This window comes from Malus sylvestris, chromosome 15 (assembly GCF_916048215.2).
Source record: "Malus sylvestris chromosome 15, drMalSylv7.2, whole genome shotgun sequence".
NCBI lineage: Eukaryota > Viridiplantae > Streptophyta > Magnoliopsida > Rosales > Rosaceae > Malus > Malus sylvestris.
Window position 1 is genome coordinate 13606909 of NC_062274.1, and position 19509 is coordinate 13626417.

The window sequence follows — 19509 nt, forward strand, 5'->3', positions numbered from 1 at the left end:
GCCTCTAAGGGCATTTTCGTAAATTCATGCTTTTAAAATTAATAAAAATGTAGAATTTGGGACGGGTTGTCACATGACTTTATGGTGACGTCAGCTGTCACAGCCCGTTCCAAAATATTACATTCGTGGCTGTGAATGGACGAAATTGCCCTTAAGAAATACTAAGTATGTGAAGCTCAAATTGATAATTATCTAGGTTCCTAAGTTTTGAAAATAAAATGGAATTTAATAAGGATGGAACTTAGATTTTTAGGTTAAAATTTTGTGGTTTAGAGTTGGGGATTGGAAAAGGACCACGTGGGATCCCCATTCCTTATTTCCCTCCCCATTTCCCGTATACTGTCCTTCATACTCTCTTTCTCTTCCTCAGACCTCACTCTCTCTCTCTCACCCTCTCGAACACACGGGCAACCATCAAAACCACCTAAAACTATTACCAACGCCGGATTTAAAACCACCATTGCACTCCTGAGGACTCCACGATCACGTAGGTACCAGTTTAAGGTAAGTTTCACTTCGAAAACCCTAGTTTCTAAAGTTGCCGTGAATGTGTACTGTTCATGAGCTTTGAATTGGTTGATTTTTAGGACAATCCAAGCTCATAGTGAGCTTAGTGAGGTCCCAAGGAAGCTCGGAGTGCTTCGTTGGAAGGATTTGGACGTCGGGATCACGAGGGTTAAGTTTGGCCGGTTTTGCTTGGATTTTTCCGGTGAGATTTAGTTGTTTTTGAAGCTTAAAAGTAGTATATTGTGATTCTACATGTTGAGGGCTTTAAATTGATATATTATACGAAGAAAATGGTTGAGAAACGAAGGAGAACGAAGCATTTGAAAATTCCCCAGTTTTCCGGCCACCGGAAAAACCAGTCCGGCGAACCCGCGAGGAAGAAGGTGCGCGTGGGCGCGCGTGGACCCGTGCCTTCCTTTGCGCGTGGGGGCGCGTGCTACAGTAAAAAATTATTTTAAAAATATGTCGACGTCCGTGACGTCGAGTAGATCACTGTGGTATATTCATATACCTAAATTGAACACCGTATGAGAAAGTTATTGAAGATTGTTGGTTAGGTGTTCAAATAACGTTTTATAGTTTTCACATTTAGGTGAAAATGTGAATTGATGATCCGACCGTTGGATCGTCACCAAACTTTGATACGTTGTAATACGTAATATTTGAGGATTATTGGAACTTACGGATTGGGAATCCGAGTTACGGATCTTCCGGAATTGGAATTGTAAGTCCATAATATAAAATGTTAACCGTCACTTAGTTTTGGAAATTGACGGAGATCCGACCGTTGGATGGTAATGAAATTTTAGGATGTTGTCCTAGAGGTATAATGTGGACCTCTGGAAGTTATGGATTTAAATTCTGAGTGGCAGATCTTCCGGATCGATCAACATAGTGACGTATTTTATATAAGTTATATATTCTATCGATATGAATTCTGAGCCTGGATTTGATTACTATTCTAGGCGGCGATCGTCATGACGCCTTGATGTGTGGTGCTAGGGAGTTGTTGGACGAACTCCAGGTGAGTGGGCAGTTTTGTTTTCCGTATATATATATATACTTAACGTTTTCCCAGAAATTGAAAATGCATGAAATTATGTTTAAAATGAAATGCATATGAGTTATGTGGAAAAACGGGAAGTGAAATACCATGCATAGAATTGATATGAAAAGTATATAGAAATGTGAGTTGAAATGCCATGCATGAATTAATATATGATGCATATGTATGAATTGGTGCGGTGGACGCACAGGTAAGAATTGATTTATGATGCATATGTATGAAATGGTGCGGTGGACGCACAGATGAGTATTTAATTACTGTTATGATGATGATGATATATATTGAGCTCAAATCCTGCACCATGGTTTAGTGCTTATAGTATTCACCGCATCGCACGCTCGCCTTGGATCCAAGTAGATGCTAGTCGTACAGTCCACGCGGAGTGGGTACGACAGACCAGTCGCGAGAGTGTTAGTGAGATTCCGACTGGTGGGTGACCTTAGATTATGTGCACAGATGATTTATGAGAAGCACTAGAGCGTAACTTGTGTGCAGAAGGCCGGACGGGTCACAGAGGTGACTCCGGTAGAGTGATAATGATAGATTTTGAGCTCTAGGTTCAACCGTATAGGGCTATTAGAGGGCCTACGGTTGATTACTTTCTTGCACCTGATATGATTATGTTGATGCATTCATACCTTATTACTGTTGAGATGATGTGGCATGGCATAATTAATATGAGAAATGTTGAGATGACATGGCATGGTATGATTGATAAAGAGATAATGTTGAGATAGTAAAAATGAAGTTTTGAGAATATATATGTATATTTATATTTTACATTTCTGGGAAAGTATACAGGTTTTACGGAGAGGGGTTACAACGTTTTGAGAAATGTTTGGATTTGGAAAAGAATTGTTTTACTGACCCACTCAATTTTGGTTTTGCGCCCCTCCAGGTTCAGGAATCACAAAGGTGTGGTGACTACGAGGAATTCGACGGTGTTCTGACAGATTGGACAAAATTAGGACTCACCTTCAGGTGTATCAATTTAAATTGTATCTTAAAGCTTCCGTACTGTGCAAATGGTTACGTCACTCTCACGTGACGGCCAGCATGCCCTCCTTCGGGACGGGGTGTGTCATCAGCCATGTTATAAAATTAATAAAAAAAATGTAAAAAAATGTAAAAAATTAATAAAAAGTAAAAAATTAATAAAAATTACGGAATTTTTTTTTTAAATTAAAAAATATTTGATTTAATTTTTCTATAAATATGTTATCATTATCTTTTAACTTACACCACAATTTTATATTTTCTCAAATACTTTGGGTTCTAATTTTTTATTTAATGACACGTGGTACAACGAGACCGATTAAAAATCCTATTCGAAATTATAAATAAAATTAAAATTTAATATTTTATAAAATAAAAATATTAATATTTTATAAAATAAAAATATTAATATTTTATTACCTATTGCTATGGCTATTCAGTTAGGGGTGGAGATGCAAAAAGCAATTACTGTTTATTAAAGGTAGTTACTGTTCACTGGAGGCTATTCAATAGGAAGTTGCCTTAGAGGGTTTTGATACGCTGGACTTGCTCTAATACCCCAACCATATTCTTCATTCTTCACACCACAAATCGACATTTTTTATTATGATTTTATCACCTAGTTTAAAATTAATTATGTTTGTTGTAATGTTATGATTTTCCATTGTATTTGAAATTATTTATTGGAATGGAAATGGTAAGGGGACTCTTTCAAAAGTGAAGGATAAGGCCAAAAAAACATAAATAAAGTGAAACGAATTTCAAGTTTGAAAGTCAAAGTTAATAAGTTAAAGTTCAACGAATTTTAAGTTTAGATGACTTTTAAGTTATTGTAAAATCTGGATCAAAATTGAGTTTTTATGGTTATGCCCTAATTTATTAAGGGGTGTGCTATCCACACATCCTATTTTGTTTCTCACACACTCATTGATAATTTATGTCCGTTGATCTTTTTCAATTCATATGATCCGATGATTGAAAATTAAAAAAGTGTGTGAGAAGTAAAATAGGGTGTGGATACCGCACCCTTTTATAAATAAGACTTTGCAAGTGGCAAGTTGACGCAATGGCTACATCGACGTTGCCCTAAAACCCCAATACAAAATGCCCCTCCTCTCTCTTCCCTTTGTCTTGCCCGACTGAGAGAGAGCATTCACTGACCACCCGCCACCACCATTTCCTGCATAACTTCATGGGTAGCTACAAAAACGGCGTTGTCGGGGACCAAAGCGGCACCAGCAATGGCGACGCTGGCGGCGCCGCGGTGGACAAAGGCGTCGACTTCGCCAACTACTTCTGCACCTACGCCTTCCTCTACCACCAGAAGGAGATGCTCTCTGATCGAGTCCGCATGGACGCTTACTACAACGCCGTTTTCAAGAACACGCACCACTTCCATGGCAAGGTACAACACCTCATAGCCCACTAGTTAATTACTCTTTTGTTCCCTGTTTCGTTGCTCTGTGAACTGGAAAGAACTAAACTTTACTGGAAAAAGCTATAAATTTTACCCTCTGTTGTTATACTATCGAAAAGTTAGATTAATTTAGTTCTAAGAACCGAAAAGAACGAAAAGTTACTGAAAAAGCTGTATTTTAACTCAGCTTTGCTCTATAGTAGACATTTGTTTCTTTGGAATGTTATAATCGTGTTATACTGTCAAAATTTGGGATTAATTTGGTTTTAAGAACCGAAAAGGACAAAACTTTACCGAAAAGGCTGTATTTTTGGCTCAGCTTTGCTTTGAAGTAGACATTTGTTTCTTTGGAATGTGAAATTTTTTCATACTATCTAAAAGTTGGGATTAATTTGGTTTCTTGGACAGAAAAGAACGAAATTTTGCTGAAAATGGTGTCTGTTACTCATCTTTGCTATGTAGTAGACATTTGTTTCTCAGGAATGTGAGAATTTTGTTGTGCTATTGGATATTTGGGACTAATTTTGTTTAGTTGTGGAGCAGGCTGTGTTGGATGTGGGAGCAGGAAGTGGCATTCTCGCAATTTGGTCAGCGCAAGCCGGGGCGAGGAAGGTTTACGCCGTTGAAGCGACTTCCATGGCTGAACATGCACGTGCAGTTGTGAAAGCGAATAATCTTCAAGACGTGGTTGAGGTGATTGAGGGCTCCATGGAGGATGTTGTCCTGCCAGAGAAAGGTTTGGCATTGTTGAAGAATTTGACAATTTAGGTTTTAATAATGTTGTTTTGATTAGTGTCACGCTAAAGTAATTCTGTATTGGTGCATAGTGGATGTGATAATTTCGGAGTGGATGGGGTATTTCCTACTGCGTGAATCAATGTTTGATTCTGTGATATGCGCACGTGACCGATGGTTAAAGCCAACTGGAGTCATGTAAGTTTTCCCTGGCATTTACATCAGATGTTGCAAACACAATTTTATAAGTTACTTTGTGTCCGTAGTCTGAAGTTTTGTGAATTTCTGTTCTACTAAGTACTTAGAAAGATCTTTATTTTTTTGAAACTCAACACTTGCATCTGTTTATGCATCTGTTTATAAGTCATTTGAATGCAGCCCCATATGACAAGATTATATGAGTACTTGTCGAAAAGCTTGCATGTCTTTTCAAAATGTGATAAATTGTCTTTTCGAACTATGCTTTCTCCAATTCCTTATTCCTTGTTATTGGTCCTTAGATTTGAGTCTTGGAGTTTGCTTGTCCTATGATGGGAATAATCCGTATTCTGTGGAGAGAGGAAAGTTTATCTTAACCCCGTTGCCACTAGTTTTAGAATGTTAATTAGGCAATCCTCAAATTGTTTACAGATGATTTTAAATTATAACTTGAATGAATTTGTGGTTTCACAGGTATCCTAGCCATGCTACTATGTGGGTGGCACCTATTAGGACTGGATTGGGAGATCAAAAAAGTAATGATTATGAGTCTTCTATGGACGATTGGGAACGTTTCACAGATGAGACCAAAAATTATTATGGTGTTGATATGAGTGTTTTAACAAAGCCTTTCTCTCAAGAGCAGAAGAAATACTATCTTCAGGTAATTTTGTAATTATATGAGCGTTCAATTCATCAGAGTCTGTTGCTAGACTTGTATTTTATGTTGCACATTGTTGTGCTGTTTGGAGTTTTAGTCAGGATTTTCCAACTTATTAAAAATTTCTTCTCTTTTTCTTTCTTTACCTCACTGTGTTCAGTCATACTTAATTCTCGACATCACTTTCTCTACTATAAAGAAAATGGAACACAATAGATGTTCTTCAATTTGTCGATTAATGCATACTCCTTCGAGTGTCCAATATCCTACATTGCATGCTATGAAATTTCTGCAGACATCATTGTGGAACAACCTTCATCCGCATCAAGTTATAGGTGCAGCTGCTTCAATAAAGGAGATTGATTGTTTAACTGCCTCAGTCAGTGACATCCTTGAAGTCAAATCAAACTTTTCGTCAACAGTAACTCTTCAGAACACAAGGCTTTGTGGCTACGGGGGATGGTTTGATGTTCAATTTCGAGTAAGTGGATCTTAGCATCCCTTCATCTTTGAGAATGAAAAAACTCTCAATATTTTAATGCTCAATGTAACATGAAACTTATCTTCTTCTGGTGTACCAGGGAAGAAAGGAGGATCCAGCTCAGGAAGAAGTTGAGTTGACTACCGCTCCTAGTGTGAACGATGGCACTCACTGGGGCCAACAGGTTTGTTCTGCCAAAAATCTTTTGCCTCTTATTTTTGTAATTGTCAAAGTCAACATGCCGTTGGGCAATATCATAAGAAGATGTACATATTTCAATGAAAAAAAATATTAACTTTGCAAAGCTTTACTTCATCTATCTGTATTCTGTACCACTGTTAGTTTTGTGTAATTAGAGCCTAGAATCCCTATATTGACAGGCCACTGAATAAGTAGAATATCACAATTAACTTCGAATAGCTTTGTCCATTACCTTCTTTTATACATAGGCACCGTTCCAGGAACTATATGATGAGCAAAGGCACGACAAATTTATGTGGAGCATGTTGATAAATTTTACTAAAATTTAGCTTTTGTGGAATAATCTTAGACGTAACGTTTTCGTTACTATGTTCTAGGAAATCCAATAAAAATTGATTTCACAGCACTTAATTTTCCTCCATGCTTGTCCCCCCTTGTTTATTGGACAGGTTTTTCTGTTGAGCCCTCCTGCTCGCATCACTGAAGGGGATCAACTAAATGGTTCTTTCTCAATGAAACGATCAAAGGAGAATCATAGATTGATGGAGGCTGAGTTCAGCTGTGAGATTAGACAGCAATCTGGCGAGTTAGTTCCTCGTTTCACAAATAGATATTTCATAGAGTGACCGGAGACACAGATCCTGTAAGACTGGATTGTAAGATGTGATCAGTCCTCCAAATCATATGTGCAAGTTGTGTGGCAGTTTTGCAGCCGTTTTACTATACTTAGATATTCGTTATGTCTTTATTTTTTGATATTTTAAAGCTAAGTTATGTCAGTTTGATGAGAATCAGGTCCTTATGGTCACATTTAGTTTTGCAGTGTCACACCAGAGAACGTTTGAACCCCTTTTTCCCCTTTTCTGGGTTCCGTTCAAACGTCTATACGGCCCCAAAATGTATCATACTCTTTCCGGAAAATATCTGATAAATTTTTCAAAACAAAATATTATGTCTTAGGGTTGAGATTTAATGTGGTTATTCAGTTTTAGTGAGCTGTTTGTCGAATCCAGTTTTAGCTAGCTATTAGTAACGATACATACCAGAATGGTATCTAGTTCATGAAAACTAGCAACCAGATATGAAACCTGGATTCATATGTTTGTTTTGTTTTGACAATGCATTCTAAACCAATTTATTCTACGAGGAAATTAGGAGCAAGAGACGAGAGTACTTTAACCAATTGGTCTATTTTTATATCTTTTCATGACTTTCGACTCAAATGTTCGGTTGATAATTGCTTAAAATAAGAATTATTTTTGGCCATGTTTCTTGTCCTCTATACAAAATGTCACTCTACTCCTCGCACTCAATTATGTTCTACTTATCGACTTATCCCTTGTGTCTCGCTTTATCCCATACCGTCAACAGAAGAGAGAAGCGTTAATTTAGCTGACGTGGTAGGGACTCTTTGATCTTTTTAGTTTGTTATCGACGTTGATTCACATGATTTTGACTCAGATGTTCTTGTCGTCTTATCTATTAGTTGATAATATCTTAAAATAAAACAAGTGTGTTACGCATGACATGCATAATCTCTTTTCCTTATGCTAAAGAAGAGGTAATTTGACATTTTTGTTCATCACATGCATGCCTTAAATTGTCTTGGAAGCTGCTTTTAAGCTAAGTTGACATTCTCTCGTGCTACTTCCCTGCATTTTTTGCTCTGCAAGCAAAGCTGTTATCCTTTGATTTTCCAGCCTTTTCTAACAATGTTAGCAAGCTCCATTATATATAGTAATTACTTTCCTGATCTTCTCCACTATAAGATCTGAAAGCAATTTGTTCTTCTTCTTCTCCATCGTTTTCGATTACCCTTTCCCCTTCTTGTTCCGAAAAATGCATAGATCACCGAGCTCTGCCCAAGCCTCGGAAGAGTTCCTGGTGAACTTCTCACCAACGTCTCTGTCCCTGGCCTCAACTCCGCTTCTAAGTACCGCAGCAGCTTCCGGAGACTTACCGGTGTATTCCATTGAAAACTCAGACCATGCTACCAAAAAGGAAATTGGTCTGCTTCATAGCTCTCCAGGAGGAGAGAATGCCATTCATCTAATTCCCGTCATTCTGTTCCTCTGCGGTTTTGTACTTTGGATTTTCTCTCATCCTACGAAACTGTAAACTTGGTTTTATGTAACTTAAATATGTCGTCTCTTTAGCAGACGTAGTCGTAGCCACATTAGTTAGAGTGAGCACATGTGCTCATCCTACGCACATATGCAGTTATCTCAATTGCTCTCTACAACAACAAAAAAAGTTGATAATATGGAAATGTAAATTTGCAATCACCATTAATATGATCGTGACATTGAGACAATGATATTTCCTAGCTTTGTCTTTGGTTTTGCCGTAAATTTATACTTAATTAACCAATTTCTGATTGCTCTTGCTCGCATATTTGAGGGTGCTAGTTGTCATTTTCTGTTTTCAACAAGGTTGAATGTTGGAGGCAATAGCAATTGGATGGGCTTGGTCAAGACCCAACATCTTGCCAACCATAAGGCTTCAATCTTCACCCACCTCTAACCCCCCTACCACATTTTCCCTAGCATCCAGGATCATCGGGACTGTGATTATATATTATGCCTCCTTCATACATATTTTAAGTGTGTGATAAAAGATAACCATATTATAGAATTTCAAGTGTATGAAAGTTCTTCTTGTGTTCGGGATCTCTTCTTTACTATTTTCTCACCAGAGACCGATGGTGGCAAAGAATGACGTGGATCCATCATCCATGCATGCAATGATACATTAAATACGTGTCGTAGGAGGTCATATTTATTTCCCATAAATAAAGAATAACAAATGAAATAGAAAGGTGAGAGAAATGAATAACGTTGTTTCAATTTTGGTTCGACAGCTTGGAATGTTGTTGTGCTCTGCAAGCAAACTCATGAATATCACAGAGGATAATGGAGGATGGCCAAAAGTGACATTCCAACTTTATTAAAACTAATATTATGAAGAAACGTGTTATCCAAGAAACTATATACGTTTTCTACATTTCGCTTAAACTAGTTTTATGAAAGCTTTATGTAAATAGCAAACAGATAAGATTACCTACGTTTTCTTGTTGTCTTTTATTGAATCTTATGAAAATGTCTATCTTATCCACTTAACTATTTAGTCTCTTACTTTTTTCTGTGCTGTTAAGTTCGGTTAAAACTTCTGTTAATATGCTGATATAGCATTCATGTGACAGCCACACAACCAAAGAAATATTGCCATGTGGATAAAATACAAAATCAAAATTGCAAAATAGTTTGGAATCTAAAGCGGAAAAAAAAGTAAACAAAAAACCAAGGCTCAAATGCTAAAATAATAATTGTGTTTTACTCTTTTAGTCAATTTAGTTCCTGTGTTTTTAAAGCTAGTGTGTTTAACACAGTTAGCCAATTAAGTCTAATCTGTTAACTTTATGTTAAATCATTGAAAGTTTTATTATTATACACTTAAATTCAATTTTGAAATAGAAAGAAACACACCATAATCCAAGCCATCACCACCCCACCAGCACCAAGTCTCTATCGATATGGCCATCCCCGTTCTTAAGCCAATCGCTCGTTGTTCTCGCCGACAGGCCACATCGTTGGTGTCACCCCAATCGCCATCACGGTGCCCATCCTCCACATCTCCCACTACATCCCCCCTCTTCTACTCTCTCCGCCTTGTTTAAATATCATCATCTCCCTTAAGTAGGGATGGGCAAAATACCCATGGGTATGGGTAACTGCGGTTACCCGCCCATTAAAAGTTGATGGTTATGATTATGGGTAATCGTTTAGACAAATAAACGATTATGGGTATAACCGTTTATCCATGAAATTTAAATGGGCGGTTATGAGTATTATCCGCTGTTATAACGGATATCCATCGGTTATGGATAATATTCGCGGTTATAACGAGTATCCATTTACCCATTTAATTTAATATATGTAAAATTAAAAAAAAAAAATTAAAAACCCTCAGAGAACTTACACTTGTAAGTTACTATTATTTGTTGCTTCCCTTAGGGCACATCGGTTATCTGTTGCTTGCCTCCGCTTCTGATCAGCAGCAGTCTTCTCCTGCTGTTGCCAACTTGGTTCTCTCTTTTGACCCTATTGCCGAGGTCAAAGAGGTACGTTTCTTTTTTCTTCTTCTTCTTTGTACACACACACACACACATATATATATAGACACTCACATTGAATTGTCATCGTTTTCGCGTTTTGGGTTTTTATGTTCTTCCATGCATCGTCGTTTCGGGCCGTGATCTTTGTTTGTTTCTTAATCTTTTACTTTTTAATCCTGATTTCTCGGTTATGGGTGTAGTAGAAAAATATCGTTCGTAAACTATTATTTTAATTATTGGAATTATATGAGGACTTAAATGATTAAAATAGGGAAATGTATGCTAAAATGTACTTATAACGGTGTTTAATTGTCAGAAAATGAAAATTATGACAAAATTTTCTTTTGTAATTTTCAAATTGTTAAAAAAAATAATATAGACGGGTGAAAAAGAGGGTAAATGGGTAAAAAAAGGATAAACAGGTGAAAAAATGGGTAAACGGGTAAATGGTTATGGTTATGGTTAAATGGGTAAATGGTTATCATTAAATGGGTACACGGTTATGGGTATGGATAATCATTTATAAACGGTTATGGTTATGGGTATAACCATTTATGTAATTACCCAATGGGTAAACGGTTATGCGGGTATGAACATAAACGGTTATGGGTAAATAACCGCGGTTACCTGCCCGCCATAACCGTTGCCCATCCCTACCCTTAAGTCCCCTTCCCCTTCTCCATCTTGTTCAAATTTTTACGTTTTAATATTATACTAATCAACTTTATTTTTTTTAAATAGTTTTAAAAACCCTTATAATTTCAGAAAACTAAGTTTAAGAAGTTTGTTTAAACGGCAATTTAACTAAAAGGATGATGTTGGCTAATGATTTCAAACACGGGAATTAAATCGGCTAAATTGAAAACACAATTTGGTTAAAGGAGTATAACACATAGACATTGGGTATAGGTGTAAATAAGCCTTATTATTATTTTGACAAATGATAATATAACCTACATTAAATTCGTTTAGGCTATGGAAAAAAGAATTTTAATGGATTCTCAAATTGAAATGACGGAATTTTAAGACGGAAACAAAAGGTGAGTATATTTTGCATATAATGGGTTAATTAACGCACGGATTATCAATTCAAAAGGGACAAACAAGAAGTAAGTACAACTAATCTTTGTTACGTGTATGCCCACCCAAATGGGAGGGGCTGAGGGTGAGAGGGTTATGGTTGCACTGTGGCTTGGCTAAGTTGGCTTATCCAAACTGCCAAATATGTGGTCTCGCATGAACATCAACATCTTTTTTTTTTCTTTTTTTCTTTTAATTTAGAATGTTATGCTATATATCACAATTAATTATAAACGACAACTGGTTGATGAAAATAATGGCAGGCAAATGTCACTTCATTAGAAAATTAAAATTATATACTTCTACCAGAAATTAGGTACCCTAGCTCAAGTTTAAATCTTTTGCATCTACAATATTTTGTGGTTTATCTGTGACCTATTTTCTTGAGAGATATGTGTTATTTTGACTTAATTTATTTTTAAGTTTTAATTTTTTTTCTATTAAGGAGATAAGTTAAAGAGTTAATATTGTAAAGTAGGGTTTAAATGAATGACCAAGTATCTGACAAATAAGATAAATTACAAAGAGACCAAATAAATTTTGGGATGCATAGAAGATTTGAACTCCCCTAACTCTCCCCTTAATATCTCAAATCTCAAACGCCTTCTATATTTTCGGAAATAAATTTGCATATTTTGGGTTCTAAGATTATTTCTCTACTAAAGTGAAAAATAAAGGTTAAAAAATAGTGCCGTATTGATTGGTTTGTGAAAACTTGACCTTTGAACGATCAACATGCACTGCATGGAAAAGACATGCTAATTGCAAGTATGATCCCGTGCTTTGAAGAAAATAAGTATTGACGGCCATGCATGCGTAAGGAAGAAATCTAGTTTTTGACCTAATTTAGTCGTAACTCATTTCTGTATTGTCCTTTCATAATACGCAGACTGATAGCATTTAGTACATAAAAAATTTACTCCCTAATCGTGGATTACGTAATTTGAACTCACCCTGCAAACTTCAAGAAAGTTAATGTCGTCACGTTGCTTACTTGTTATGAGTATATATTGACTATATGGTATATACAATACAAAATTGATATATTATACGTATGAAAGTTAAATACAATATGCGTGTTGACATGTTCTTCACAGGTTCTAGTCAAAACAGTTGATCATATACATTTTGAGTTAGCCACCGTTCGCAGTTCAAATTCAAAGTAAGACAACTCTCTGGTCTCTAATTTTATATTTGGTCTTCCTTAACTGGTCCCCAAGAAAAAGGAGAAAGAAAAAAACCCCCACGTGTCCAAAAGATGCTTTTCGATTTTATTTTTCTCAACAATTTCAAGTTTTCAATAGATTATCAAATCATGTTGCTTCTTTTTTAGTATCAAAGTCCTCTATTTCCCTATTGACTAATTTAGGAATATCTATATTTATTTGTCCCAATTATAATTTTATGTTCGATTCCTCAAATTCTTATGTTCGATTCCTTTGTTTTAGTACAAGAAATGTTTACATTAAGAGGTAAGGGGAAGGATCTGAACCTAGAGCGTAAAAAGTTGAAGCAGGAAATCCTAACTACTAAGACAATTTACCACTTATTAGTTTCTCTTCTTCTTGATATTGAATAAAAGTGAAAAAAAGATGACTTCAAGCTAATAAGGTTCTCCGATTTGCGAAGGTCGGGAGAGGTACGTCAATCGTACGTAACTTTACTTTTACTTTGCAAAGAGAATTTGTTTTCATAACTTGAACATGTGACATTTTGGTCAAGGCTCACCTTCTTCATATTTGAATAAAAGTAAAGGAAAAAGAAAGAAAAGAAAACTAGAGAATTCTTTCTCAAACTTTCCTAATACAAAATACCAAGCATTCTTTTTTTTTTTAATGGAAATTATTCGTTTAAGAAATTATGCATTCATAAATTCGATATCCAACAGAATATTTGAAAAATTCCTTGGGATGGATAACCATTCATTCACCCATATCTCAATTTGGCATCCAAAAGAACGCAATTCTACAATAGAAGCCAACGTGACAATCCAATAATTAATTAGCTCGTGAAAATGCAATTAAATATTCATTATGTTAAATTTGCTGATTAGAGCAATGTGTTTGCCCCTTACTTAAGTTGGATTTCCTTCTTTTTTATACTAAAGTAATTTAAAATATATTTTTCTTAAAAAAAGTAATTTTCGTTTAGTAGCGATGAAAGTAATAACATAGTCAAAATTGTAACTAATGTTGTTCATTTTTTAGCATAGCTTGAAAGTTTGACTTGGAATTGCGCACAAGCGATTTGAAACAAAAAAAATGTAAATATGAACAAGTTGTAAACTGGTAAGTGGCTTATAGCTCAATCTCCGGTGTTAGAATTTCTCTTTTTATAGTTTATAGTATCCTATCATCTGTCAAAAATACAAGTTGTAAACTCAAATTATATGTATTAAGAATTTATCTAACATTTGCAGTCAAAATTTAACCCGAGGTAAATAATTCTCAAAATACAAATCGTAAATGGAAAAGGGTAAAAAAGAGGAGAGGGTAAATGTAAACAGTTAATTCCCACCTCAACAAGCTATTTTTGGGCAGGTGGCAACTTGGCATGGAAACCAAAACCATGCCATATTCGTTGCTTATTAAGCTAAATATTTGGACCTTTTAAATACCCACAAAAATATTTAAAAAAAAAACACATAAAAAACAATAAAACTAACACAAAAACACAACAACAACAACAACAAGAATCACAGAGTTCAAACTTTTTCTGATTACCAAAATTTTCTCTCTGAATTGGAAAGAAGGTCAGTGAAAAAGCTCTGTTTACGTTTCTTGATTCTTTAATCTCTCTCTGCATTTATATTTTTTTTATTAAATTTGTTTGCTTTGCAATCTGTTTATCTCCTTTCAGTTTAATCGTCTTCTGGGTGAAGAGAATGAATTGACAGAAAAAAAGTTTTGATTTTGCTTATTGGGTTCAATCGTTTTCCTTACCCAGACTGTTTGGTTGCCGAGAAAACGGTGGAAACAGGAAGAAAATAAACATTGGGTTGGTCTGTAATTTTGCTGGTTTGGTAGATGGTTTTGTGAAATTGGGTCGATGAAACTAAACCGTGTAGTTGAATTTAGCTCAGTTGAGTGCTGGTTTGAGTTTTCTCATGTCTTAATCAATGAAAAAGCTGGGAATTAAAGTTTGGTGCTTTTTTAATTTTCTTGCATTTTCTCAACAGCCCAACAGAGCATATTGGCAGTCCGATTTGAATTTCTTATGTTGTTCAATTTCTTTTTTCCTTTAATCTTAAACCAAAGGGTTTCTGCAAGTTTTTCAATTTCATGACTGTTTGGCTGAATAGAAGATGCAAAGAAGCGTTGGAATTTAAATCATTGATTTTTTTTTTTTTTATCTGACTTGTTTGCTTAGATTCTCTAATTTTTTTTAATCTTATTTCATGACCGTTTCGAATCGATTGATTGCCATTGATCTTCACTCTTCCTTATGAGATGCTGAGATTAATATAATCTTATTCTGTAATTTGGATTCTGTCTTGTATCTTACGTTAGTTCTATTGTTGAAAGCAGGTTTATAATTGGGATTTTGCATCTAGCATCATGAGATTCAAACGAGGGAGCAACGTAGAAGTACTGAGCAAAAAGGAGATGCCTTCAGGCTGCTGGTGCTGTGCTAAGATAATCTGTGGTAATGGCCACAACTACACAGTCAGATATGATGCATATGAGGGTAATGCTGATAACGCCGTTGTGGAGAGGGTATCCAGGGATGCCATCAGGCCTTGCCCACCTCCACTGGAAGTTTCAGAGAATTTAATTCCTGGTGATGTCATTGAGGTTTTTGACAAATTTTCTTGGAAAATGGCAACAATTACAAAGGTTTTGGGAATGGAGTGCTTTTTAATCAGGCCAGTCGGATCCTCCCGGCAGCACAAGGTCAGAAAATTTGAAATCCGAGTCAGACAGTTTTGGCAAGATGACAAATGGGTTGTGATTGGAAAGGTAATATCATCCTAATATATTTCTCGATGCAATTTGTTTATTAGCATTTTTCAGTTTTATGTGTCCAAGAATTTTCAAGTGTTAATGAGGACCTCGAAAAGATGTATTAAAGTTAATTAGTAGTGGTACAAAATATAAGCATCAATAACAGTGATTGATATAAACTCTGTAAGTGATTGATGTAAACTCTGTAGGGTTTCGTTTTGAATGTTTGAAGTTGGAAGTTTGCTTTGGTTATTAGGATAGTACTGATCATAAATAACTTTCAGTGATTTCCTCTATGTTTTCCAAGTGCTAATCTTTGGTTACTTGCTTGCAGGGTTTGAACCATTATGAGAATCGACAACGTGGTGAACTTTTAACTCTAAAGTTCAACCAAAATTCATACCTTAAAGCTCAGAAGAATGTAACAAAGACTGCCTCCTCTCATCTGAAGAGAAGATCACCTTACTTTTGTTCTCAAGATGAAGCATATGATGGATCTGCTGAGAAGTTTAGAGCTGTTGATATAGAGGGCAGGTGTCTCCGAGTAATTTCTGCGAATTTATCTACATTTTCTGAACAGGTAGATGTTGATTTACCAAGACGTATGCAGGGTGGAAAAGATTTACGTGCTTCTCTTTACAACAGAAAAGCTGTATTGCCTGATGTGGATGTGGAAAGGAGGAAACCAAATGGTGATGTTGGGCGTGCGTTTGCTGTGAACCTTAAATCGAACGATGCTGATAGTATTACGTGCTCTGTTGGTAGTTGTAGTATCGATACGAATGATTCCAATAAGTTACCTCCTCCTGTTTCAGCTAGTTCTACTGAAGATTTTGATGATCAGTTTTCTGATGCCGAATCTATTTGTCAATTGGGATATGAGGAAGGAATCTCTCTCCTTCCCGCTAAAGAAGAATTGGCAGCGGAGATCCATAGGTTAGAGTTGCATGCTTACCGTTGCACAATAGGGGCATTACATGCATCAGGACCTTTAAGTTGGGAACAAGAAGAATTGGTGACAAATCTTCGTCTTTCACTCCATATATCAAATGATGAACATTTAATGGAGCTTAGAAACCTAATTTCTGGAGATACCAGCATTCATATCAGATGACAGGAAATCTGGAACTGCGTCTTCCGATTCATATTTTTCTTGTAGCTGTAGAATCTCGATGAGCATTTTCATTAATGACCTTGCTCCACTGTAAGAAACAAGATGAGATGTTTTGATGTTCTTTTGTGTTTAGTTAACAACACATAGTTCAAACGCAATGTAGTACAAACTTTTCCAAGTATGCCTTTTATCAAAGTCTTCGTTGTGAATCAATTATTCTTTTTTTGCTTTTCTCTGGGTTTGTACTGACAGCATATCAAGATTTAGAGGTTCAAAATAAACTTTAGCATATGAAGTTTCTGTATTTTGTGTGTAAGCATTTGGGTATTATCGATGTATATTGCAACTTGGAAGTAACGAATGTGCATGTTCGCTTATCCCACATCTGTACATTTAGTGATATAGAGTGTTGTATCTTTTCTTCGTTTGTTGATTTCTGAGGCTAATTTGTTTCGCTTCGGTTCCTTGAGTTGTATATAATATGCTCCATGATTTCATTTGTGGGCAGTATTAATGCATCCACTGCATTTTCCAGGGCCAAAGTAGGAGGCTTGTCTCGCTTTCAAGTCTCCAAAGATGAGCTTGGGGCATGCCAGCTTTTTCTCGGCCTAGACTTGAGGGCAATTGTACGACAGCTTCTGATGCTGCTGTTCTCATTAACATATCCAGTTTCTTCATTTGTCCATGTCACTATGTCAGGCCACCTGTGAGCCTTAGCTACCTGTTTTGCTGAGGATGTAAGACAATCTTGTTGCTAACACAGGATGACATGTGATGTGGATGCTCGAAAGGTTTTATTTCAAACATTTTCTTCAGCACGTCCACTTACAAATTGCTTAGTGATATCTTTTATATTCTCCATCTGCTACAAGATTATCATGTGATTACAGATCTTTTTTCACAATATTCTTCGTTTCTGTGTGTTTTTATCCTTTCTATTTTCTGATCAAGGGTATTTTTGAATGTAAAAGTTCAGGATATTGAAATTGTCCATAAGCATGGGAAGTATATTTTGAAGCTTAAAGTTCAATGAAAAAGGTAAGCATTGTTCTGATATAACAACAAATTTGGCAGGAGAGCAAACGGCTTGTGTTGATTATGCAGAAGCCAAATGCATTTTAAATAACTGATGAATTCTAGGTTTTATTTTTCCAGTTTTGGAAAAGTTCTTCAAAACAAACCAAGATGCTAAAAGTCAGCTTCGTTTCTTATTGTTTCTAGTTCTAAGCTGCTTCCGAAAGTTGTAGCTTGACAAATTTTACATTGTAAATTTTCCAAAAGATGTGATTAATATGTACCTTAGCTGCATATTTTTCTCTATTGAAGTGTTTGAATATGCCATTCGCTGAGTTAGCATATGGTGGTCCTCTTGCTGGAATAAAGGTTGGTATCTTATGTTGATCGGCATGAAGTATGCAAGTTTTTTCTTGATATTATTCAGAAGCTATATCTTAAGTTGATCAGCAGGACGTATGCAATTTTTTTCTTGATATTATTCCTCAGCTTCTGATTCAGAATGTTTCAAACTTCCAAGTTTCAACCTCTATTCTTCAGTCAACAAATCAGTAACCAATTTGCCAAATCTTCAGGTGTAAACAGCAAGTAGATGTCAATGTATACGCTACTCGACTACCCTACAGCTCTTCAATTCTTTGTGATTATTGTAGTTTTTATATGTAATTGATCTGACTGGTTCTGTAGCTTACACTCATTGCTTTAGCTTTGGCAACTGGATCATATTTCCATTTCGACCAGAGAGCAGAGTGATGAACAATATGTTCCAAGAAAAAGCGAATGGAGAACTTCGAATAAAGCATATGCGCACGCTTTTGCTTGCCCTGATCTACAAAAATTGTCAGCCATGTTCTTTTACTACAAGAGTTGAACTGAGGTAGGCCAGAAAGGGTTAAAATTGGTTACGGAAGGAAACAAAGTTGTCTTTTTCTGTTAATGGTACATTAGATTATCGTTGTTCTTAATCATTAGTTTTTGTCCTTATCAAGTTTCTGTAGAAAAACATTACCTCTTCTTTTTTTGTCCTTGTCAAGTTTCTGTAGTAAAACATTACCTTTTTTTCCGTCCTTCGTAGTTTGAAAGGGTAATTTGTTTTTACTGCACCTTCTGTTTAAGCATTGCCTGAATTACAGTTTTTATGGTTCCTGCTGCAGATGCTTTCGACGAAAACTATATATCAGCTTGGCTAGAAACCAACCTGAAAGCTACATATCCAACTACCAGAAGCTTTTGATTATGGTAAGAATTGCTGGTTGGTCTGTGGTATAAGCTCATGACTGTGAACTGCAAAATATTCCAGGATCTTGAGCAAGTAACGATGACATCACGCTCGGAAAAATTTCATTGCCTCGGCAATCCCAAATAATTCAGCCAAATCTTAGATCACTTGTATTGTCATCCCCTCTGGCAAGTCTGGGAGTCAGAAAGCTCATGCCAGAAATTCGTTTGTTTTTTATCACCAGAGAATTCACTGCATGAGATGAGATGAGACCGTCACATGATTTTGTATCTTGTGAAGATTTTCATGTCTTGTGGAGATCTATAAGTACTAACTTGAGGAGAAGGTCTTATATGGAACGGGTTCACTGCCACGCGGCACTCCGGATCTAATAAGACATTGCTAAGTGCAAATTTTTCTCCTCATGATAATGTATTAGATTTGAACGTTAAGTGGCGGTGAACCTGTTTCATGTAAGTTGCTTAGAGTCTGAAGTTCAAAAGGACAGCCAATTATCCGCGCTGCATAACAGCACTGTTTTATGGGCCCTTTGACAAAAGAAAAAAAACAATTTAATGGGCCCAGGTTTAGGTAGTGTACTTGCTAATAAGTAGGGATAAGACTTTTGGGCTTCATGTATCCCACATTGGGTTGCAACTTGCAACCCACCATCAGAAATCATATTAAATTTTGACAAAGATATGATTTGATGGCTTGGAAGAAAATCTACTAAGCACATCACAACATAAGTTTTTGGATAAA

The 19509-nt window shown here is 36.0% G+C and overlaps 2 protein-coding genes and 1 long non-coding RNA gene across 9 annotated transcripts; all 3 read left to right on the plus strand.

Annotated features, from left to right (window-relative positions):
- Positions 1 to 205: 205 nt before the first annotated feature.
- On the plus strand, positions 206 to 1885 carry LOC126602174 (uncharacterized). 3 transcript variants are annotated; one of them, XR_007616005.1, is made up of 3 exons: positions 206 to 504; positions 588 to 709; positions 795 to 1885. It is a non-coding gene; the product is annotated as an uncharacterized LOC126602174 (long non-coding RNA). The 3 variants fall into 3 exon arrangements; XR_007616004.1 differs by having other exon boundaries at positions 1473 to 1885; XR_007616003.1 differs by having other exon boundaries at positions 588 to 1885.
- A 1737-nt stretch (positions 1886 to 3622) lies between these two features.
- Positions 3623 to 7053, plus strand: LOC126605542 (protein arginine N-methyltransferase PRMT10-like). Its single transcript, XM_050272958.1, has 7 exons — positions 3623 to 3974; positions 4530 to 4722; positions 4814 to 4919; positions 5394 to 5583; positions 5876 to 6061; positions 6162 to 6245; positions 6712 to 7053. Exons 1-7 carry the CDS (start codon positions 3762 to 3764, stop codon positions 6886 to 6888), a joined length of 1149 nt encoding a protein of 382 aa, XP_050128915.1. The 5' UTR covers positions 3623 to 3761; the 3' UTR covers positions 6889 to 7053.
- A 6987-nt stretch (positions 7054 to 14040) lies between these two features.
- LOC126605340 (uncharacterized) lies at positions 14041 to 19276 on the plus strand. Of its 5 annotated transcripts, none has more exons than XR_007616921.1 (6): positions 14041 to 14208; positions 14984 to 15415; positions 15735 to 16604; positions 17050 to 17305; positions 17486 to 18405; positions 18683 to 19276. XR_007616921.1 is itself a non-coding variant. In XM_050272712.1 (3 exons), the coding sequence occupies exons 2-3, from the start codon at positions 15014 to 15016 to the stop codon at positions 16512 to 16514; spliced, it is 1182 nt and encodes a 393-aa protein (XP_050128669.1). In that variant the 5' UTR covers positions 14041 to 14208; positions 14984 to 15013; the 3' UTR covers positions 16515 to 16727. The 5 variants fall into 5 exon arrangements, 1 of the variants encoding a protein (XP_050128669.1); XR_007616920.1 differs by having other exon boundaries at positions 17491 to 18405; XR_007616919.1 differs by having other exon boundaries at positions 17050 to 18405.
- Positions 19277 to 19509: the final 233 nt, after the last annotated feature.

Coding starts and splice junctions, on each gene's coding strand:
- LOC126605340 (XM_050272712.1), top strand. CDS start 15,014: ATGAGATTCAAACGAGGGAGCAACGTAGAAGTACTGAGCAAAAAGGAG. Junction 15,416..15,734: donor AATGGGTTGTGATTGGAAAG/GTAATATCATCC, acceptor ACTTGCTTGCAG/GGTTTGAACCATTATGAGAA.
- LOC126605542 (XM_050272958.1), top strand. CDS start 3,762: ATGGGTAGCTACAAAAACGGCGTTGTCGGGGACCAAAGCGGCACCAGC. Junction 4,920..5,393: donor TTAAAGCCAACTGGAGTCAT/GTAAGTTTTCCC, acceptor GTGGTTTCACAG/GTATCCTAGCCATGCTACTA. Junction 5,584..5,875: donor AGAAGAAATACTATCTTCAG/GTAATTTTGTAA, acceptor AAATTTCTGCAG/ACATCATTGTGGAACAACCT.